We start from the raw sequence: 16,643 nt of genomic DNA, 5'->3' as shown, positions 1-16,643 counted from the left end.
CCACCCACAGGTGTGTTAGCCAGCCGGGTCCCTCCACCCACAGGTGTGTTAGCCAGCCGGGTCCCTCCACCCACAGGTGTGTTAGCCAGCCGGGTCCCTCCACCCACAGGTGTGTTAGCCAGCCGGGTCCCTCCACCCACAGGTGTGTTAGCCAGCCGGGTCCCTCCACCCACGGGCTCTGCGGCCGGCCGGGTCCCTCCACCCACGGGCTCTGCGGCCGGGCAGCCGGGTCCCTTCACCCACTGGCACATGGCGGCCGGGTCCCTTCACCTCAGATATTAATGTATGTGATAAAATCCTTTGGTCCATTTCAGTGCTGTTGCTCTCTGCAGCCACTTCCTGTCTGCATGCACTGCAGAGATAGCCGATTAGCATTTCTCAGGGAGGGTTTCCATATGATGACAACAATGGCTCATGCCTGTGTAATGAAAATGGCCATTTGTGGTCTCCATCAGAAGCCCATGTGATAGGAGCACAACTGGGGGACAGGGACAGAGCGTTATCACCCTAGAACAGGTTGCTTGAACAAGGACCTTCATAGCAGGATCGCCCCAGAATTATTTATTAGAAGATTAAAAATGACTTTTGAAAAAGACATTAACAATGTATAACAGGAGCTAACTCCAGAATGAAGTTGGCCCTGACGCCTAGCGGAAGGAGAATCCAGGCGGGGGGTCACACTGCTCTATATTTATTATGAAGCATAAAATGACTGATGAAGACTTCATGAGACAATGAGATCCAACTATACATAGTAATGGGAGGAATTCTGTACATGGGTGGAGACAGATTGTCCACCCAGATAGACAAAAGCTCCATAAAACCACTTCCCGGTTACGCTACATGATCAACGCTCAGGCTGCTGGAGGAGATTGGTACATGGGGGAGGGGCTGTCCAAACTATCAGCATCATAAAATAAAATTAGTGTGAGAAGGGGGGGGGGGGGGGGGTGTTAGGTGACCCTTTGTAGAAAAAGAAGGGGGTATTTAACCCCTTACAGAGAGCCAGTCCAAAAGAAGAAGCCAGCAAACCCAACTGGGCACCATTCAAAGGAATAATCCTTGGAACCCTCATACCGTCCCCCAGAAGATATGCGACCTGCAGGGGTCAGTCTTTGAAAAAGTCCTTTGTATCCGCATCACTTCCTGTCATGTGACCTGTGCTCAGCCGGACTGGGCAGGCAAGGCCTGGAGGGTCACGTTCAAAACAGAGTTGGTGTCCAAGGACAAATCACGAGCGACTCTCTGGAAAGGGGGCGGCATGTTCTGTCCGTCCAGTGTGTCCAGGATACCTGTCGAGGAGAAGGGCACAGCGGGTGAGCGGGCACAGGAAATAGTACAAGTAGGAATCATCCTTTCTGCCGCCCTGTACCCTTAGGCCGCGTACACACGCGCGGACTGTTTGCCCAACCTTGTTCGTCAAACAGTTTCGGCAAACAGTCCGCTCAAAATTTGCATGAGCGGACTTGCCCACACACGAGCGGACTGTTTTAACGAACTGTTTGCCAAACAGTCCGCTCAACTTTTGAAATGAACGGACTCGCCCACGTAAGGCGGAGGCAAATCCGCCCATTTCGAGCGCGTGTACAGGTAGGCGGGGCCCGCGAAGGAGACGTCGCGGGCTCCGCCGCCTGGAATGGGCTTAAAGGGGAACCCCAACGCCGAAAAAAATCGGCGTGGGGGTTCCCCCAAAGTCCACACCAGACCCTTGTCCGAGCACGCTACCCGGCCGGCCAGGAAAGGGGGGCGAGCGAGCGCGCCCCCCCTCCTGAGCCGTACCAGGCCGCGTGCCCTCAACATGGGGGGTGCCTTGGGGAAGGGGGGCCGCGCGGCCCCCCCACCCCAAAGCACCTTGTCCCCATGTTGATGAGGACAAGGGCCTCTTCCCGACAACCCTGGCCGTTGGTTGTCGGGGTCTGCGGGCGGGGGGCTTATCGGAATCCGGGAGCCCCCTTTAAGAAGGGGGCCCCCGGATACCGGCCCCCCACCCTATGTGAATGAGTATGGGGTACAATGTACCCCTACCCATTCACCTGTGAAATAAAGTACAAAAAAAAACACAACACAGGGGAAAAAATATTTTATTGCACAGCTCCGGGGGTCTTCAGTCTTCGGGGGTCTTCTCGCCGGACTCCTCCGCTATGTGTGTGTAGCTCTTTTACTAGCGGAGGAGTCCGGCTTTCTTCCTCCCCACCGCCGGCCTCTTCTCCCGACTTCGGGGGTCTTGTCCCCCTCTTCGGTTCTTCTGCCGGGCCACCGCGCCTTCTTGTAGCTCTTTTACAGGCGGTGGCCCGGTCTTCTGTCGCCGCTGTCGTCGCCGCCGCCGCCTTCCGTTCTTGTTCTTCTTCTTGTTCTTCTGCTTCTTCTCCTGGAGATGTTGACTCGACGAGCTCTCGGCCGGAATGCCAGAGCCGCGCTGTGCGGTCACTTATATAGTGACAATGGGGCGGTGTCACATGGTATATGTCACATGGGTTGGTCACATGGTGACCCCGCCCCCTTACGATGTCATAGTCCCCATGTGACATCAACCCATGTGACCAACCCATGTGACATATACCATGTGACACCGCCCCATTGTCACTATATAAGTGACCGCACAGCGCGGCTCTGGCATTCCGGCCGGAGAGCTCGTCGAGTCAACATCTCCAGGAGAAGCAGCAGAAGAACAAGAAGAAGAACAAGAACGGAAGGCGGCGGCGGCGGCGACGACAGCGGCGACAGAAGACCGGGCCACCGCCTGTAAAAGAGCTACAAGAAGGCGCGGTGGCCCGGCAGAGAACCGAAGGCGGCGACAGAAGACCGGGCCACCGCCTGTAAAAGAGCTACAAGAAGGCGCGGTGGCCCGGCAGAAGAACCGAAGAGGGGGACAAGACCCCCGAAGTCGGGAGAAGAGGCCGGCGGCGGGGAGGAAGAAAGCCGGACTCCTCCGCTAGTAAAAGAGCTACACACACATAGCGGAGGAGTCCGGCGAGAAGACCCCCGAAGACTGAAGACCCCCGGAGCTGTGCAATAAAATATTTTTTCCCCTGTGTTGTGTTTTTTTTTGTACTTTATTTCACAGGTGAATGGGTAGGGGTACATTGTACCCCATACTCATTCACATAGGGTGGGGGGCCGGTATCCGGGGGCCCCCTTCTTAAAGGGGGCTCCCGGATTCCGATAAGCCCCCCGCCCGCAGACCCAGACAACCAACGGCCAGGGTTGTCGGGAAGAGGCCCTTGTCCTCATCAACATGGGGACAAGGTGCTTTGGGGTGGGGGGGCCGCGCGGCCCCCCCTTCCCCAAGGCACCCCCCATGTTGAGGGCACGCGGCCTGGTACGGCTCAGGAGGGGGGGCGCGCTCGCTCGCCCCCCTTTCCTGGCCGGCCGGGTAGCGTGCTCGGACAAGGGTCTGGTGTGGACTTTGGGGGAACCCCCACGCCGATTTTTTTCGGCGTTGGGGTTCCCCTTTAAGCCCATTCCAGGCGGCGGAGCCCGCGACGTCTCCTTCGCGGGCCCCGTCTACCTGCACACGCGCTCGAAATGGGCGGACTTTCCGAGCGGGAACAGTCCGCTCATTTCGAAAGTACAGCGGACAGGCCCACACACGGGCGGACTGTTCGCTCAAACACAGTTTCAGCAGACAGTTTTTCGGAATTTCCGAAAGACTTTGTCCGTCCAACTGTCCGCTGAAACTGTCCGCTGAAAGCCCACACACGAGCGGACTGTCCGCCCAAACACTGTTCAGCGGACAAGGTTGGGCGAACAGTCCGCCCGTGTGTACGCGGCCTTACAGACTCCACCCAGAATACCAATCAAGCTTCCAAACTCGCAGTATAGGGCTCGTCAACACTCCCCATAAGCACAATAAAAGGACTGGCCCCCTGCCAATGATAGCTACATTTTGTTAAAACTTTATTGTTATGGACATTATGGACACCCGGGACCTCCCCACTCTGACCCATTTTACCCGGAAAAGGCCTAATCATAGCGATTTCTGGATCTCCACCCACAGCCAGGGCTTCTTTGTACAGTGGAGAAAATTATTATTTAAGTCCCTGCAGATTTTTTAAGTTTGCCCACTTACAAAGAAATGAAGGGTCTATCATGTTTATCATAGGTGTATTTTATATGATAGAGACAGAATATCACCTAAAAATCCAGAAAAATACAATACAAATTATATAAATTGAGTTGCAGTTCAGTCGGTAAAATAAGTATTTGATGTTTCTTGTAGTTGGTGATCAGGTTTGCACACATCTCCGGAAGGATTTTGGTCCACTCTTCCTTACCGATCTTCTCTAGATCTTTAAAGGGGTTGTAAATGTTATTTTTTTTTGTTAAAATAACAAACAAGTTATACTTATCTGCTCTGTGCAAGGGTGTTTCACAGAGTTGCCCCCAATCCTCCTCTTCTGGGCCCCCCCCCCCCCCAAAGCACTCCTGGCTCCTCCTCTTCTCAAATGCCTCCACAGAAAGCCACTTACCCTGGGGGCGCCCGTGCGGGCACACTCCCAAGTCCTGCTACTGCGTCCATTGACAGACAGCAGGACTCCCTGGGTCACTGGATTTGATTGGCTCCTGCTGCTATCAATCTATCCAATGAGGACCCGAGACGGCGGCTGGAGCTGCTGGGCTCATCCCTGTTGCTGGAACAGTCGGGTTCAGGTAAGTAAAGGGGGGGCTCTGGGGTATGCTGCATCACAAACTGTTTTTCACCTTAATGTATAGAATGCATTAAGGTGAAAAACCTTTAGGGTTTACAAACTCTCTAAAGATTCTTGGCTGTCGCTTGGTACCTTGAAGTTTCAGCTCCCTCCATAAATTTCCGACAGGATTAAGGTCTGGAGACTGGCTAGGCCACTCCATGACCTTAAATGTACTTCTTCTTAAAGTGGTTGTAAACTCTCCCCCACAACTTTATCCCATGTAAATCAGCATAAAAAGCCCTAATGAACACTGCTTGTAGTTATCTCCTTACTTGCTTAGTATTGTTGTAATCCTTTTTGTTCTTTAGAATGACATCAGTGGAGCATGCCCCATATCTCCACTGATTTACGGCACACTCTGTATGCTTGTCTGTCTATTATCAGGACTTCCTACGGCACAACACTGAAATCCCACGAGCCTGCATAATCACTCAGAGCTTCCTACTACACCCCATGTGACATCACATGGAGTGTAATTGGGGTGTAACCTGGGCATCGGACATCATTACAGCTGACCGGACAGCTGAAGCTGATAAGACTGACATAGGCAAACACTAGATAATCGGTACAAGTAAATACTATGGGATAAAACAAGTCAGCTTAGCAGGGAAGCAGGGTTGTCATAGAAACATTGGATTGAGAAGGAGGCTTGGTTAATAGTACAGGAAGTGCTCAATGTAAGGGCGGAAATACACTCTACTGTGGACTCAGAAAACAATACTTAAGATGGCGCTGCCTAACCCCTGTAAACAAGTTTTTTAAAGTGTCTTTAAAACAATAAATTATTTGCAATCTGGGCTGGATTACAGTGGCTATAGTTTGATAATTGCTTATTATAAAACGGACTAAATGAAAAGAAGCATCAGAGTGGGAGAGTTTACTTCCTCTTTCAACCACTTCTTTATTGCCTTGGCAGTATGTTTTTGGTCACTGGCATGCTGGAAGACCCATCCATGACCCATCTACAGTGTTCTGGCTGAGGGAAGAAGGTTCTCATCCAAGATTTTATAATACATGGCCCCATCCATTGGCCCCTCAATGCGGCAAAGCCGGCCTGTACCTTTAGCAGAGAAACAGCATCAAGTTTCCACCTCCGTGCTTGACTGTAGAGATGGTGTTCTTAGGGTCATAGTCAGCATTTTTCTTCCTACAAACATGGAGAGTCCCCCTCCTCAAAAAGGCACATGTGCAGTCATGCCAATGAACATCTAAATGATTCAGAGAAGGATTGGGAGAAATTGTTGTGGTCAGATGAGACCAAATTAGAGCTCTTTGGCATTAACTCGACTCGCCGTGCTTGGAGGAAAAAAAATGCTGACTATGACCCCCAAGAACACCATCCCTACAGTCAAGCACAGAGGTGGAAACATTAAGCTTTTTGGGCCGTTTCTCTCCTACATTGCCACATTGAGGGGCCAATGAATGGGGCCATGTATTGTAAAATCTTGAGAACCTTCTTCCCTAGCCAATCTTCAGACCTTAAAGAGGAAGTAAACCCTGATGAGTTTACTTCCTCTTTCTTTCCCTGCAAAGGTAAAGCATAATGGACTACTATGCATTGCATAGTAGTCCATTATGTGTCACTTACCTGACACAGGAGCCAGCGAAGTCACCGCTGTCCCCTGTAGTCCGGCGCATCCATCTTCTCGGTGGGGTCTCGCAGCTCCGCCGCTGTCATTCGGCGAAGCCGCGATGACGTCTCTCCCGCACATGCGCACAGGAGCCGACACGCGCGGCAGCTCCGTTCTTGGAAATGCCGCGTTCAGTGCACCTGCGCACCGCTGTCTACGATGCATGCGCCGTAGACAGCGGTGCCTGTCTTCGGGCAAATATCTCCTAAACTGCATATAACACGCACCCCAAGTTTAGGAGGGAAGTTTAAGGAAAAAAACATACATTTTAAATTCCCATCAATGCAGCCTTACCAGCGTGCATCTGCAGCCTTGCCCAGTGTCCATCTGCAGCCTTGCCCAGTGTCCATCTGCAGCCTTGCAGTGACCATCTGTAGACTTGCTCAGTGTCCGTCTGCAGCCTTGCAGTGTCCATCTGTAGCCTTCCCCAGTGTCCGTCTGCAGCCTTGCCCAAAATTGCAGCATGTTTGGGTTCTGAATTTGCTGCCGCCGAGATAGTCGGCTCCTCTCGCCGTCGACACAGACCGAGCCAGGCTGAGTGTACCGTATACTCGGCTCCACTCGCAGTCACGCTCCCATCCCACCCCTTGGCCCGGCTCCTATGATGGACACAACACCGGGCAATGGCGGGACATAAAGGCTAGGAGGCGGGACTGGGCATCACTGCGAGTGGAGCCGAGTCTAGCCGAGTACACAGTACACTCGGATCGGCTCAGCCAATGTTGGCGGCGCTCCTGTTGCCCCTACAGACAGTGGGGATTGGCGTATAACACGCACCCGCGAGTTTCCCTGATTTTAAAAGGGGGAAAAAAGTGCGTGTTATTTGCCGATAAATACGGTAAGTCATGTTTTGCTTGGGGATCAAATACTTATTTTACTCACTGAACTACAAATCAATTTATAGCATTTGTATTGTGTGTTTTCTCTGGATTTTTGGTTGATTATTCTGTCTCTATCATTTAAAATACACCTGTGATAAAAATTATAGACCCTTCATTTCTTTGTAAGTGGAAAAACGTACAAAATTTGCAGGGGATCAAATCATTATTTTCACCACTGTACATGTCCAGAACAATAAAAGTTTTAACAAAATGCTGCTGTCTACGGTGTGCATCAGGTAGGGACAGTGTTGCCGTGGTGCATGGAAGAGATCCTGGGGTTGTATAGTTTCCATCTTCTAATGCACATTGTGGGACGCTAACAGTGTGCAATGAAATTTCAGTACAGGAGAGGAAGTGTTATGTCGAGAAGTGCCTGGTACAAACGGTGCATGCGCTGTACGGAACAGCACAACAGCTGATTTTGCGATCAGCTGTTGTGACGGTGAGATGTCGCCAGCGCACAATAGCCGACAGAATACATTTCTTCGAAGAATAGCATAAAAAGTTTTGTTTTGCAGCACTGGGCATCTTTAAAAATCCCGCCTCCAACTGCCCATCATTTATAAATCTGCTCCTCACCGACATGAACTCACCACAGGAACGCGGGGCACAATCTGACAGAAAAATGCATTCTTTAGGCTATTGTGCGCAGGCGCCGTCTCAACAGCTGATCATAAAATCAGTTGTTGTGCTGTTCTGTACGGCACATGAGCAGTACAACCCGGGCACTTCTCAACAGAACACCGGAACAACTGTGCAAGATTGAAGCGAGGTACGGAGTACAGATTTAAATGTAACTTTTCTGAGATGAAGCCTGAACAAACTACCCTTTTCATTTTCCTATGACAGGTCTGCTTTAGGTCATAATCTTTACCCCAGCAGAAGCCATACAAGACCCCTCTGCACACAGATGATGTCCCCACATAGGAAGGGTCCTTACCTTCCACCACCTTGTGATAGGCGAAGTGCAGGTACAGGAGGAACAACATGTGCAGAGCCACTAATGTGCCACACAGGATCAGACGCTGTGATTGACCGACAGTGCGAGACAGCAACACCGCCACCTGCAGGATGAGAAGGGAACAGCGTCAAATTGAAGCACAGTAATAGGGAGTGCATATAAACTCCCCCCCCACGTGGGGAGATTCCTCACCATGCGCAGGGTAGACATGCCGCCGATCACCAACCAGAAGATGTAGAAGAGAGAGTGGAAGTGAATGTTGTAGGTGATGAGGAGGACAATGCAGTGTCCGAAGAGGCCATAACCCTGCAAGAGAAGAGTGTCACATTGAGCGTCCGCTCTACCTTCATTTAATGCATAAACCAACCATAACACTATGGCTAACCTAAGGAGACAGCATTAGGTGCCTGCTTCGAATCACAGTAACTAATTGAACCATCAGATGGAGCTGTACAGGGGAGGGGGTGGATTCACTGTTTTAGTGAGGAGTCACTGCACTGGGGGGGGGGGGGGGGGGGGGGAGTCACTTCTCAAGAGGGTGTCTCTGGTCTGACTCATTCATTGTGTGTGTAAATTGCAGCTTGAGCTATTGAGCTCTGTAAACACTGGGCTTTTTCCAACAGTGCAGCCACAGATATACAGGTGAAAGAGACCAGAACCCGGCCTGATGGTTGCATAGGAAAATACAAACTATTCATACCCAATGCTTTATATTTACCTAGCGCGGAAAATGCAGGTCCCTGGCTGTTATACTATTTACTGCCTTTAATATTTTAATACTGGAATACTAGTACTCACCAGCAGGGAGAGGGTTTGCAGCATGGTGATCTGAGAGTTACACAAATAGGCAACAAAATAAATGAAGGATGAAACTCCAAGCCAATAACCAAAGCAAGTCCCGATGGCAGTGCCCATGAGTGTGCCCTCCACCTGTGTGCCAAAGAATAAACTCTTTATTATATCTTTACACTTCATCTTCAACCAAACTCTTCATCCTATACCACATCCTCCATCCCCAACCAAACTCTCCATCCTATACCCCATTCTCCACCCTCAAGCAAACTCTCCATCCTATACCCCTTCCTCCACCCCCAACCAAACTCTCCATCCTATACAACATCCTCCACCCCCAACCAAACTCTCCATCCTATACGCCTTCCTCCACCCCCAACCAAACTCTCCACCTTATACCACATCCTCCATCCCCAACCAAACTCTCCATCCTATACCATATCCTCCATCCACAATCAAACTCTCCACCCTATACCACATCCTCCACCCCGAATCAAACTCTCCATCCTATACCACATCCTACATCCACAACCAAACTCTCCATCCTATACCACATCCTCCACCCCCAACCAAACTCTCCATCCTATACCATATCCTCCATCCACAACCAAACTCTCCACCCTATACCACATCCTCCATCCACAACCAAACTCTCCACCCTATACCACATCCTCCATCCACAACCAAACTCTCCACCCTATACCACATCCTCCACCCCCAACCAAACTCTCCATCCTATACCATATCCTCCATCCACAACCAAACTCTCCACCCTATACCACATCCTCCATCCACAACCAAACTCTCCACCCTATACCACATCCTCCACCCCCAACCAAACTCTCCATCCTATACCACATCCTCCACCCCCAACCAAACTCTCCATCCTATACCATATCCTCCATCCACAACCAAACTCTCCATCCTATACCACATCCTCCACCCCCAACCAAACTCTCCATCCTATACCATATCCTCCATCCACAACCAAACTCTCCATCCTATACCACATCCTCCATCCCCAACCAAACTCTCCATCCTATACCACATCCTCCATCCACAACCAAACTCTCCATCCTATACCACATCCTCCATCCACAACCAAACTCTCCATCCTATACCACATCCTCCATCCACAACCAAACTCTCCATCCTATACCACATCCTCCATCCACAACCAACCTCTCCATCCTATACCACATCCGCCACCCACAACCAAACTCTCCATCCTATACCACATTCTCCATCCACAACCAAACTCTCCATCCTATACCACATCCCCCACCCCCAACCAAACTCTCCATCCTATACCACATCCCCCACCCCCAACCAAACTCTCCATCCTATACCACATCCTCCATCCACAACCAAACTCTCCATCCTATACCACATCCTCCACCCCCAACCAAACTCTCCAACATATACCACATCCTCCACCCCCAACCAAACTCTCCACCTTATACCACATCCTCCATCCCCAACCAAACTCTCCATCCTATACCATATCCTCCATCCACAACCAAACTCTCCACCCTAGACCACATCCTCCACCCCGAACCAAACTCTCCATCCTATACCACATCCTCCACCCCCAACCAAACTCTCCATCCTATACCATATCCTCCATCCACAACCAAACTCTCCACCCTATACCACATCCTCCATCCACAACCAAACTCTCCACCCTATACCACATCCTCCATCCACAACCAAACTCTCCACCCTATACCACATCCTCCACCCCCAACCAAACTCTCCATCCTATACCATATCCTCCATCCACAACCAAACTCTCCATCCTATACCACATCCTCCACCCCCAACCAAACTCTCCATCCTATACCATATCCTCCATCCACAACCAAACTCTCCATCCTATACCACATCCTCCATCCACAACCAAACTCTCCATCCTATACCACATCCTCCATCCACAACCAAACTCTCCATCCTATACCACATCCGCCACCCACAACCAAACTCTCCATCCTATATCACATTCTCCATCCACAACCAAACTCTCCATCCTATACCACATCCCCCACCCCCAACCAAACTCTCCATCCTATACCACATCCTCCATCCACAACCAAACTCTCCATCCTATACCACATCCTCCACCCCCAACCAAACTCTCCAACATATACCACATCCTCCACCCCCAACCAAACTCTCCACCTTATACCACATCCTCCACCCCCAACCAAACTCTCCATCCTATACCATATCCTCCATCCACAACCAAACTCTCCATCCACAACCAAACTCTCCATCCTATACCACATCCGCCACCCCCAACCAAACTCTCCACCTTATACCACATCCGCCACCCCCAACCAAACTCTCCACCTTATACCACATCCTCCACCCCCAACCAAACTCTCCACCTTATACCACATCCTCCACCCCCAACCAAACTCTCCATCCTATACCACATCCTCCACCCCCAACCAAACTCTCCACCTTATACCACATCCACCACCCCCAACCAAACTCTCCACCTTATACCACATCCTCCACCCCCAACCAAACTCTCCACCTTATACCACATCCTCCACCCCCAACCAAACTCTCCACCTTATACCACATCCTCCACCCCCAACAAAACTCTCCACCTTATACCACATCCTCCACCCCCAAACAAACTCTTCATCCTATACCACATCCTCCACCCCCAACCAAACTCTCCATCCTATACCACATCCTCCACCCCCAACCAAACTCTCCATCCTATACCATATCCTCCATCCACAACCAAACTCTCCACCCTATACCACATCCTCCATCCACAACCAAACTCTCCACCCTATACCACATCCTCCACCCCCAACCAAACTCTCCATCCTATACCACATCCTCCACCCCCAACCAAACTCTTCATCCTATACCACATCCTCCACCCCCAACCAAACTCTTCATCCTATACCACATCCTCCATCCACAACCAAACTCTTCAACCTATACCACATCCTATCCATTACTGCACCTTCCATCTTCAACCAAGCTCTTCATCCTTTTTCATACTACTAGCCAAACCATTCATCCTGAACCTTACTTTACATCCTACACCTCATCTGCCATCCTATCCATTACCATACCCTCCCTCTTCTACCAAACTCTCCATCCTATACAGTGACTGCCATTCCATTCCATACTATTTCCAAACCATCTCTCCATCCTTTACCGCATCAGCCTTTCCATCCCATACTGCATCCCACCCTTCATCCTGACCAGTACTGCACTTCCTTAACCACATCCACCATCTTATCCAATACTCCACCTTCTAGCATACTCTCCATTCTGTACTGCATCCACCATTCTATCCCATACCACACCCTCGACCCCCAACCAAATCATCTAGCCTATGCCACATTCACCATTCCCTACACCATTTTATAAGGCACCCACCACCCCCTCATTGCTCTTTCCCCCTTACAATGACAGTTCCAGATGATTTCATGCCATGCAGCAGTATGGCCACCATGGTAAACACCAGCATAAGAGGTCCATACAGCTCTCCAGCGATTTTCTGTAGACAGAAGAGGGAACCATGAGATCTTTTTATCCATCACTGAACCAGATCGGGGGTAGATTAGTCATGACTGGGCAGTCATACACACCTGGGGGAAGCTGATCATCTTTATGGGGATCATCGACTCCAGCAACCTGTGGGAGGGGGCGGGGGATGGATGGAGGGGAAACAGGAAGAAATGTTTTACGCTGGTGAAAATGCAATGGGTCCCCTCAAAACACAGGAATATATGGGGAGAGGGGGGCCCCTGGAGACAGCCAAACAACATATTTATATTTCCCTAAATTACATGACAAGACAAATAACAAGAACTTTACACCTGATATTGTAAATAAAATGCTGAATACAGAAAATGCCTTTGTAAAGATCCGTGCAACTCCATAATTGTTCCCTGAAGTGTGCAGATAATACTGCCCCTGTGTGCAACATTAATAATCCTCCCTCCCTCTGAAGAGTCCTCAGATCTTCCACTTATATCTGTACTGGAGGTCTAATCCGCTGTCATCACACCATGGGGGGGGGGGGGGGGGGGGGTCGCACTCACCGGTTCCGGACCTGTATGGGCTCCACATCGAAGTACGGGCGCAGGATGTCTATGTTGGCATAAAGATTAAAGGCCTTAGAGGCCTGCCGCTTCCCCGCTTGCCACATCTAAAGGAAGAAAAAGAGTGAGTGACCCCGACTGAGGAGACAGCAGGCAATAGAAAGAGTGGGTGGGTTACCCGACACACAGAGGTCAGTCAGAAGTAAGGTCTGGATGGAGGGGTGAGGAGAAAAGGGTGCATGGTCTGGACATGGAGAACAGTGGGGGAGGAGAAATGGGTGGGTAACCCAGACTCCGAGGACAGTGGTTAAGGAAAAGTAGGGTGGATAAACAGACATGGTGAACAGAAGAGGAGTGGGTAACCCAGACCCACAGGACAGTGGGTGAGGAGAAGTGGGGTGGATAACAAAACACAGGAGGATGGTGGGTGAAGAGAAGAGGAGTGGGTAACCAGGCCAGGTGGACAGTGGGTAAGGAGAAGAGGGGTGGGTAATCAGGACATGGTGGACAGTGGGTGAGAAGAAAAGGGGTGGGTAATCAGGACATGGTGGACAGTGGGTGAGAAGAAGAGGGGTGGGTAACCAGACATGGTGGACAGTGGGTGAGGAGAAGAGGGGTGGGTAATCAGGACATGGTGGACAGTGGGTGAGAAGAAGAGGGGTGGGTAACCAGACATGGTGGACAGTGGGTGAGGAGAAGAGGGGTGGGTAATCAGGACATGGTGGACAGTGGGTGAGAAGTGAGGGTGGGTAACCAGACATAGTCAACAGTGGGTGAGGAGAAGAGGGGTGGGTACTGGACATTGTGGACAGTGGGTGAGAAGAAGAGGGGTGGGTACCGGACATTGTGGACAGTCGGTGAGAAGAAGAGGGGTGGGTAATCAGGACATGGTGGACAGTGGGTGAGAAGAAGAGGGGTGGGTAACCAGACATGGTGGACAGTGGGTGAGAAGAAGAGGGGTGCGTAACCAGACATGGTGGACAGTGGGTGAGAAGAAGAAGGGTGGGTAACCAGACATGGTGGACAGTGGGTGAGAAGAAGAGGGGTGGGTAACCAGACATGGTGGACAGTGGGTGAGAAGAAGAGGGGTGGGTAACCAGACATGGTGGACAGTGGGTGAGAAGAAGAAGGGTGGGTAACCAGACATGGTGGACAGTGGGTGAGAAGAAGAGGGGTGGGTAACCAGACATGGTGGACAGTGGGTGAGAAGAAGAGGGGTGGGTAACCAGACATGGTGGACAGTGGGTGAGAAGAAGAGGGGTGGGTAATCAGGACATGGTGAATGGTGGGTGAGAAGAAGAGGGGTGAGTAATCAGAACATGGTGAATGGTGGGTGAGAAGAAGAGGGGTGGGTAATCAGGACATGGTGAATGGTGGGTGAGAAGAAGAGGGGTGAGTAATCAGAACATGGTGAATGGTGGGTGAGAAGAAGAGGGGTGGGTAATCAGGACATGGTGAATGGTGGGTGAGAAGAAGAGGGGTGAGTAATCAGAACATGGTGAATGGTGGGTGAGAAGAAGAGGGGTGGGTAATCAGGACATTGTGGACAGTGGGTGAGAAGAAGAGGGGTGGGTACCGGACATTGTGGACAGTGGGTGAGAAGAAGAGGGGTGGGTAATCAGGACATTGTGGACAGTGGGTGAGAAGAAGAGGGGTGGGTAATCAGGACATTGTGGACAGTGGGTGAGAAGAAGAGGGGTGGGTACCGGACATGGTGGACAGTGGGTGAGAAGAAGAGGGGTGGGTAATCAGGACATTGTGGACAGTGGGTGAGAAGAAGAGGGGTGGGTAATCAGGACATTGTGGACAGTGGGTGAGAAGAAGAGGGGTGGGTAATCAGGACATTGTGGACAGTGGGTGAGAAGAAGAGGGGTGGGTACCGGACATAGTGGACAGTGGGTGAGAAGAAGAGGGGTGGGTAATCAGGACATGGTGGACAGTGGGTGAGAAGAAGAGGGGTGGGTAATCAGGACATGGTGGACAGTGGGTGAGAAGAAGAGGGGTGGGTAATCAGGACATGGTGGACAGTGGGTGAGAAGAAGAGGGGTAGGTAATCAGGACATGGTGGATGGTGGGTGAGAAGAAGAGGGGTGGGTACTGGACATTGTGGACAGTGGGTGAGAAGAAGAGGGGTGGGTAATCAGGACATGGTGGACAGTGGGTGAGAAGAAGAGGGGTGGGTAATCAGGACATTGTGGACAGTGGGTGAGAAGAAGAGGGGTGGGTAATCAGGACATTGTGGACAGTGGGTGAGAAGAAGAGGGGTGGGTAATCAGGACATTGTGGACAGTGGGTGAGAAGAAGAGGGGTGGGTAATCAGGACATTGGGGACAGTGGGTGAGAAGAAGAGGGGTGGGTAATCAGGACATTGTGGACAGTGGGTGAGAAGAAGAGGGGTGGGTACCGGACATGGTGGACAGTGGGTGAGAAGAAGAGGGGTGGGTAATCAGGACATGGTGGACAGTGGGTGAGAAGAAGAGGGGTAGGTAATCAGGACATGGTGGATGGTGGGTGAGAAGAAGAGGGGTGGGTACTGGACATTGTGGACAGTGGGTGAGAAGAAGAGGGGTGGGTAATCAGGACATGGTGGACAGTGGGTGAGAAGAAGAGGGGTAGGTAATCAGGACATGGTGGATGGTGGGTGAGAAGAAGAGGGGTGGGTACTGGACATTGTGGACAGTGGGTGAGAAGAAGAGGGGTAGGTAACCAGGACACGGGAGTTAACACTTACCTCACCGGCCACTTGGCGCCCCAGCTGACCCTTTATCCCCTTCATGCCCAAGAAGGCTCCGTCCTCATCGCCCTCCTCGGGGACGCCGTCCGCTTCGCCCTCTACCTCCTCCTCGTCCTCCTTCATCCTCTGGTGGATCTCCCCCATGTCCTCAAAGCTCGAGCCAGACGTGTCATCCATGTTCTCCATGTCAATCACCGCGGCCCCACCCCCGCTCTGCAAGAGAAAGAATACCCCCCATCAGTGAGTGTGCAATGGAGGTACGGGGGGTGAGGGGGTATGCATTTGGGTGTCCTATGGAGGTGGAGGGTCAGGAATCAGTATGGGGGAGTGGATGGAGATGGAGGGAGACCCCCCCAAAATTGGTCAGGAATAGTGGTGGGAAAATGGGGGCCCCCATAGATGGGCAGTAAGGGGGGGGGGGTTTGGTGGTGCCAGGAAGGTGGTGGTGGGGTGGTATATGGAGGGAGACCCCCGGTGGTGGTGGTGGTGGGCCAGAATTAGTTGGGCCCATTGTTGGGGATAGGGGGGCCCCAGATATGGAGGGAGACCCCTGGAGGTGGGGGAGGGGCCTTATATCTATAGAGGATGATCATGTGATATTGGGGATCTCCTGTATTTGGGGGGATATTAATGGGGACAGTGATGGGGAGGAGCCGGAAATTGGGGGTCACCTGCACATCGTCCTGGAAGCCACCCCAGTCTGGGAGGTTCCTGCCCCCCGGAGCCGCCATTCTGCCCCTCTCGGGGTATCTGCGATCCTCTTCCTGACACCCGGAAGTAAACAGGATACGTGGAGGGGCGGAGCTGTAAGCTGAATCTCCCCGGTGACTTGTTTAGGGGGCGGGTTCGGGTGGCCATGTTGCTGGAGTCAGGCTGT

At 51.5% G+C, this 16,643-nt stretch overlaps 1 protein-coding gene across 1 annotated transcript; it reads right to left on the bottom strand.

The window, feature by feature from the left end:
* Nucleotides 1–675: 675 nt before the first annotated feature.
* On the bottom strand, nt 676–16,603 carry YIPF3 (Yip1 domain family member 3). The gene is made up of 9 exons (XM_077485443.1): nt 16,438–16,603; nt 15,764–15,979; nt 13,033–13,139; nt 12,577–12,622; nt 12,393–12,485; nt 8,963–9,094; nt 8,357–8,470; nt 8,144–8,267; nt 676–1,292 (listed from the first exon to the last, which is right to left on the bottom strand). The coding sequence occupies exons 1-9, from the start codon at nt 16,495–16,497 to the stop codon at nt 1,165–1,167; spliced, it is 1,020 nt and encodes a 339-aa protein (XP_077341569.1). The 5' UTR covers nt 16,498–16,603; the 3' UTR covers nt 676–1,164.
* Between the last annotated feature and the right edge of the window lie 40 nt (nt 16,604–16,643).

Source organism: Lithobates pipiens, unplaced genomic scaffold (assembly GCF_037356315.1).
Source record: "Lithobates pipiens isolate NorthernLeopardFrog02 unplaced genomic scaffold, aLitPip1_a1.2 Scaffold_18, whole genome shotgun sequence".
Classification (NCBI taxonomy): domain Eukaryota; kingdom Metazoa; phylum Chordata; class Amphibia; order Anura; family Ranidae; genus Lithobates; species Lithobates pipiens.
This window is presented reverse-complemented; position numbering and strand designations above follow the sequence as displayed.

Coding starts and splice junctions, on each gene's coding strand:
- YIPF3 (XM_077485443.1), bottom strand. CDS start 16,497: ATGGCGGCTCCGGGGGGCAGGAACCTCCCAGACTGGGGTGGCTTCCAG. Junction 9,095..12,392: donor AATCATCTGGAACTGTCATT/GTAAGGGGGAAA, acceptor TTTGGCACACAG/GTGGAGGGCACACTCATGGG. Junction 1,293..8,143: donor CTATCACAAGGTGGTGGAAG/GTAAGGACCCTT, acceptor TCTCCTCGACAG/GTATCCTGGACACACTGGAC.